This window comes from Sipha flava, unplaced genomic scaffold, assembly GCF_003268045.1.
Source record: "Sipha flava isolate LNK unplaced genomic scaffold, YSA_version1 173_pilon_pilon, whole genome shotgun sequence".
Classification (NCBI taxonomy): domain Eukaryota; kingdom Metazoa; phylum Arthropoda; class Insecta; order Hemiptera; family Aphididae; genus Sipha; species Sipha flava.
Genome location: NW_020271974.1, coordinates 352,533 through 358,712, shown reverse-complemented (window position 1 = coordinate 358,712; position 6,180 = coordinate 352,533). Strand labels below are relative to the sequence as shown.

The 6,180-nt window shown below is 30.3% G+C and overlaps 1 protein-coding gene across 1 annotated transcript in view; it reads right to left on the bottom strand.

The window, feature by feature from the left end:
• The window catches only part of LOC112680088, a 9,140-nt gene extending 3,242 nt beyond the window's left edge, over positions 1-5,898 (bottom strand). The window contains exon 1 of the mRNA XM_025550085.1: positions 5,735-5,898. Coding sequence (XP_025405870.1) covers positions 5,735-5,898 — 164 coding nt within the window. The remainder of the gene's footprint in view (positions 1-5,734) is intronic.
• Positions 5,899-6,180: the final 282 nt, after the last annotated feature.

Below are 6,180 nucleotides of genomic sequence, written 5' to 3'. Positions count from 1 at the left end.
TGTCAGTTACGTTTATATTTTAGGCATTCAGATTAAATGAGTTTAACCGTCAATTGGTTATTATTTTTTTTATACGTAAACATGGAATCGTTTCCCGTTGTTTTTCCATTATTTTTAATATTTGTTCTTTCCCTTGGCGTTTAATTAAATCCGTAAACGTTGGTAGACGTGGTGTTATAAATCGTAATGTTCAAATAATAAAAAAATAATAAAATGGATTACAATACATTTATCTAAAAAGCAATCGAATGTAAATACTAGGGAAATGTTCGCCGTCATAAGACTTGCTGAATGCGAAATTGTAATTGATGGTAAATAAGACGTTTCGCGTATTAAGGGGAGTACCGGTAGTGACTCGGGGCCGCAACACCTCCGGGCGATTTCTTTTATCTCCGAAACCGTCTGTTCGTTTTACTATTTCTCCTCGACCAGCCGTCCCTACCACCACCTTCCTCCCGTACAACACTGGCACTCATACTGCGTTTTATTTTCGTTTTTCCTTGGCTTGTATTATCCCCGTGGATGTGCGCATTCACCGTTTAGATTTGTGCGCTCGCCGCCGTTCGCAGGCGGACGCTGTAATTGCCCAAATTTATTGCGCTTAAGCGTTAGAGTTCAGGTCTCCGAAGATTTACCGTTCCAGGATTATCCCTGGTTTTGGGAAATATTGCATATATCCACGTTTTAATGGGCCCCGTCGACCCCTTGAGCCACACCGTCGGATGAATGTATTTATTATTATTATTACTATTATTGTTACTGTTATTATTATTACTATTACTATTATTATTATTATTATTATTATTATTATTGTTATTATTATTATTACTATAACGGCACCGCGTTTCATCACCTACAGGACCCCCGGTCTTGCCGCGGCTCAGAACGACCACCCCTACAACGTTGCTCGGCGCGTAATCCTAATTTAATAGAAACCATATAATAATACCGACTGATGCCTACGGATTAGTCACGTCTTCATTGGCAACGTGTGGTATTATTTCCCGCTGATCTATGCATACAATACGCGTGTGAGCGTGGTGCGCGCGTGTGCGATTGTATACTGTACATTACGCAAACAATTACGAGTGTATGACTGAAGCCGTAAACGCATTAAATGGTCATAAAACGATAGCCTCGTCGAGTTGATCAATTATGCCACCCATGAGGACGAAATATTAATATATTCTCGTACCGAGAGACCCAACTTGTAATTATAATGAAAAAAAAAAAATGTGCATAGCGTTTCGAATACCGTGCACGTTGTCCCGTTGAGACCTGGTAAATTTGATCTTCGTGTGCGTTGCTTTTTTTTTCGAAAAGTTAAACAATTTGAACACCGTCGCCTAACCTGACCCGAAACGGACATTTACAAACGAATCGATTTCATTCAAATGAGTTTCGTACAAAGTTTTTATAGATCATAATATTACTGTTACGAGATCGTATTCATAAACTTGGAACATTATTTAGATGTCACAGTACGTTGCTATACTATAGTCCAGGGTTTAAGAATTTGTTGGAATTCGTTTAGTTTAATTTGTAAGTTGTTTAAAAATGTCAATACATTTGGGTTTGTGATTTTTTTTAAATTATAATAACGCACGTTATAGTTATTTCATAGTTTATTTATCGTGATTTTAATAAGATAAACCTATTCTAGATTTTTACTTTATTTTTCTTGATCACATATTTTAATGTTTTATATTTTGCGTTACAGCGCGTATAAGTTCAAACATTCACCAATGATCGTCCAACAGTAATTACTGCCACGACTAAATTAATTGTTCACTTTATGCGAAAAACTGTAGTTCAAAATGAATAATAATTCAATCATATTTCATTAAATTCTAATTAAAATTATCGCTTTGACTTTACTTAATATTTCTTTATCCAACAAACATTTTTTAATTACATTAAAATTATTCACACTAACTGTATTTTATTGAATTTCTACACTTTAAGAGAATGGATAGTAAATTATAATTATATGGGTAAATGAATTAACTGTAACATAAAAAGACTTCAAAAATAGAACCGGTAATTGTTATGTAAAAGTTTCATTGGTTAAAATTATTATTTATAATTGCAATTTCACAAGACAAAAACTCCATGTATTCAATTGTTTTATCTTAGTTTTTGATATTTTCTGAGTAACTGTACATACCAGTACCAAGTTTAAATTGTTTTTATACATATAAAAACACGATTACTTACACGAAATTGGTTAACAGAAAATTTAATAATATTGAGTTTAATTATTCGCACGGTAAAAACTAACGATATTTTTTTGCTACTTACTGCCAAGAGAAAAAAATTAAACGCATGAAAATTATAATTTTAAATTCTACACATCATTTTTAATATTATATCGAGATAGATTCAATAATATTTTACATACTAACTAAATTATCACACTACTCGTAAATAATGATTCATTATCCGATTACCTCGAACAATCCCTTTGATATATTCTTAGGTATTGTGATTATGAAAAATAATAACTTATTTTTAGAGCAATGTTAACTTTTTAATTTCTATAGGTTATATTATAAAAATGCGTCGAGGCAAAGGTGGTCTGACTACTAATGTTACTATACGTTTATATTGGAGTTTTGAACGTAAGCATACAATTACTTTACAGTGTAGTTTTATGCACGGTACGCATTATATCACAAGAAAGTAGAAATGTCAGTAACTTTTTGATCTTAGTAGTTGTCGGCGCGGAAAGTGCCTACCAACAGTAGGAGACTATCTTGTTCGCCAGTTTAATAATAAGAATGAGTAAAAAATAATAATAATTAAACAAATAATCTAAAGCTATAAGTGTACTGTATAAGATAAATATAAATGTGCCTATTTGGCACATGCAAATTATAAATATAAATAAATTTAATTAGATAATTTGCTTACGCGGTTTTATATATAAAATAATAAATAATACAATAATTCAACAACAAAATTTTATAATTTGCCTTCGTCGGCAAGGCCCGTCGGCCTTTACACAATAAGAACAGATATGGTCGACCAATACTCATGTATGACAGTGTTCGATGGCGGATTTAATCCCACGCGACCGCACAAGTCACACTGTGACTTTGACAATTGCCTACGACAGCACACCACAAATAAATAAAAATTAAATTCATAATACTTGGTACGTGTGACAACAAAAGCACAGTCACCGAACGAAGATCAATTCACGTGTCTGCAGCGTAACACAACACAATACAAAACCGCGTTACTCACAATGGCCGCTGGTCAGGAACGTATTTAGGGGGGAGTGATATAGGTGTTAGAACACCCCCCATCGACCATATTTTATAGTATTTTACCAAATTGCAAACTTACAGTATAATTTGAATAAACGTTGTATAGAACTTTTAGATTTTACAAAAACTGTTTTAATATAATAATTTATATAAAAACATAGTATTAATTAATGTAATACGGGGAGGAAGGCAGATCCCCCGCTTACCATAAGTCTATTACATTTTAAAACACCTCCGTTAAATTAATCCTGGATACGCCACTGCCTCTAATAGATATGTCTACAAAACCAATACTATTGAACGATGAAATAAAATATTTATTGGAATCTAATATATACCACACGATCGAACAGAAACAGAACACGAGACAACGTGGTTTTTACAAGAAATTTACTGCAGACAACGACAAAAACGGATCCTGATGTGCACACACCACAAAGACACAAAGACGAACGAAGACGGTGTCGAAGGCATTTACCACGAAGGCTATGGCCACCGGACACCAAAATAAAGGTAAAATGCCTCAGTGCCACCACACTAAAACTAGAGCACAAGAACTCGTTGAAACTTTGCAGCACTGAGAACATGACTTTAGCATTTACTAAAACGTAAACGATACATTTTAAAAACGTCGGATAACGAACACATTTACGCGTAATATAACAATGTGACGACGCGCTACGCATCACACGAAAATAATATACATTTAATTCACAGACCGGAAAACATGAAATTCAAATTTGGTTTACTCGCAAACAGTAGTTTAAAAAAAATTAATTAAAAATAACAATGTTAATTTTCAGAAAAATATTTTTATATTTTTTGATATGATTTAGTATAAATAACGAAGAGATGATCGTGAAAAGGTAAATTACTAAGTAATATGTAACATATAACGCATTATCTACGTAGGATTAAAAATTGAAACTATTTCGTCCAACCCATATTAAACATATACTTATAACTACTTAAAGTAATATTCTTATAGTTTTTTCAATGAAATAATTTTTGTACGTACTGTAGGTTTATTTTTATTAATGTTAGTATTTACTATATATATATCACTATGGATAATGCATTGTTTAAAATAATACGAATTATATTTCTTTTCTACCGCGATAACCTAAATTAAATAATTTAACTAAGAAATGAGTACTTTTTTTTTCTAAAAATACTTTTCATAACCTGACCACATGCATCAAATATGTTTTTAATCAACGAAATTTGATATTATAATTCATCTTAAATGAAACTAGGTATAAAAAATCGAATTCACAATGTGAAATATAGGAATGGTGTACGATATTATATTAAAATTAATTAAACGTATTTATCCATCAAATATGTACAAATAAAGATAAAAAATATTTTATATTATTGAACACATACATTTTAAAAATGTCTAAACAATATACATTAATATACCTCCTAATAAGTATTATATATTATCTCTTCAAATATTCTTCATTTAGCTATCTATAACTAACTAATCTTAGATTGAATTTATCCAATCATTATTAATTTAACAATCCATATAATCCAATAATTATTTATTAATTATCAAATACAATTAAATAATTGTATTTATTAATTTAACTATAGTTATATTTTATAATATTAAAATATTAAATCGATAATAGTCTCATGTATTTCATGTATGCAAATTTTATTTTATTTTTTTATCGAAAAGAAAGGTTTCAACGTTTGACGCTATTAACTTAGCGCACTTGTTATTTTATGTATGTTACATTTATCATGAAGTTTAAAGGTACAAGTTAAACATTGTAACAAATTGGTTAATGATAATTTATTATATTAATTCTTGTAAGAAAATTTAATAGAAAAACTAACTTACTAAAACTAAAAAATCTTAATAGAGTTCTCTTCATTTAGAGCTTCATATAATATGTTTGGTATATATAGTGTGTTTAAATATTTTGAAGATTTGGACAGTTCTGAATGATCATGTCCTTTTTGAATTTCACGAATATTTATCAAGAATCAGTAAGTCAAAAAAGAATTTAGCATTCTCGTTATGGTAAGACCAACTTCCTGTTATCCGTTTAAATTTTAAGGGATGTGTCACTTTTTAGTGCATTTTTAATCTTTTTTAATTTGTTTAATTTGTTAATTTGTGTCTCAATAATTTTTCCATATCATGTTTTCTTTTTGTTTTATGAATATTTTAATGTCGTTTACCGATATGTTGGTGACTGTTGGATGTCAGATTGTTTTGGTCACTATATCCGCAATGTTTTCGGCTATCTCGTTTACGACAAGGCCAATAAGTGTTAATGCCCACATACATTATATATTTTGTTTTATTAAATATAATTCGGTTAGGATGTTCTGGGTTATTTTATCTGTAGAAAAGGGGTTTTGGAGTACCAGTAGGATGCTAAAAAGATCGCCTAGTATAAGTATTTTATTATTTGAGGTAGTCAAATTTTTAATTTGCTCACTTCTTAAATAGCATAGTTATACACAGAGAAAATGCTCCTTTCCAGTGCATGTTCGGATTTTGGTTTTCATTGATGATTGAAAAATATGTTCTGTGTAGTGATATGGATGCGTTGGTATAAGTTGGTAAGAATTCGGAAAATTCGATTTCTTTTAAGTGAGACATGATAATTTTCGAATTTGAATCATGTTTATTGTACATTTTTGATACGATTATGTATTAGATTTTCCAATTCCAAGGTGGATATTTGTGAAAATATATTTAATTTTTTATAGATGTGTGAATTTTGAAATTTTCGCGCAAATGAAAGATCATACTCATATAATGTATGAATGTAATTTTCTACTCATCATGTTGGTTGGATTTGATTTTATGCAAAGTATTAGCTATTTTCAAGGAAAACTGCAATTTTCAATGGATTTCAAATATTAATATCACTATGCATTA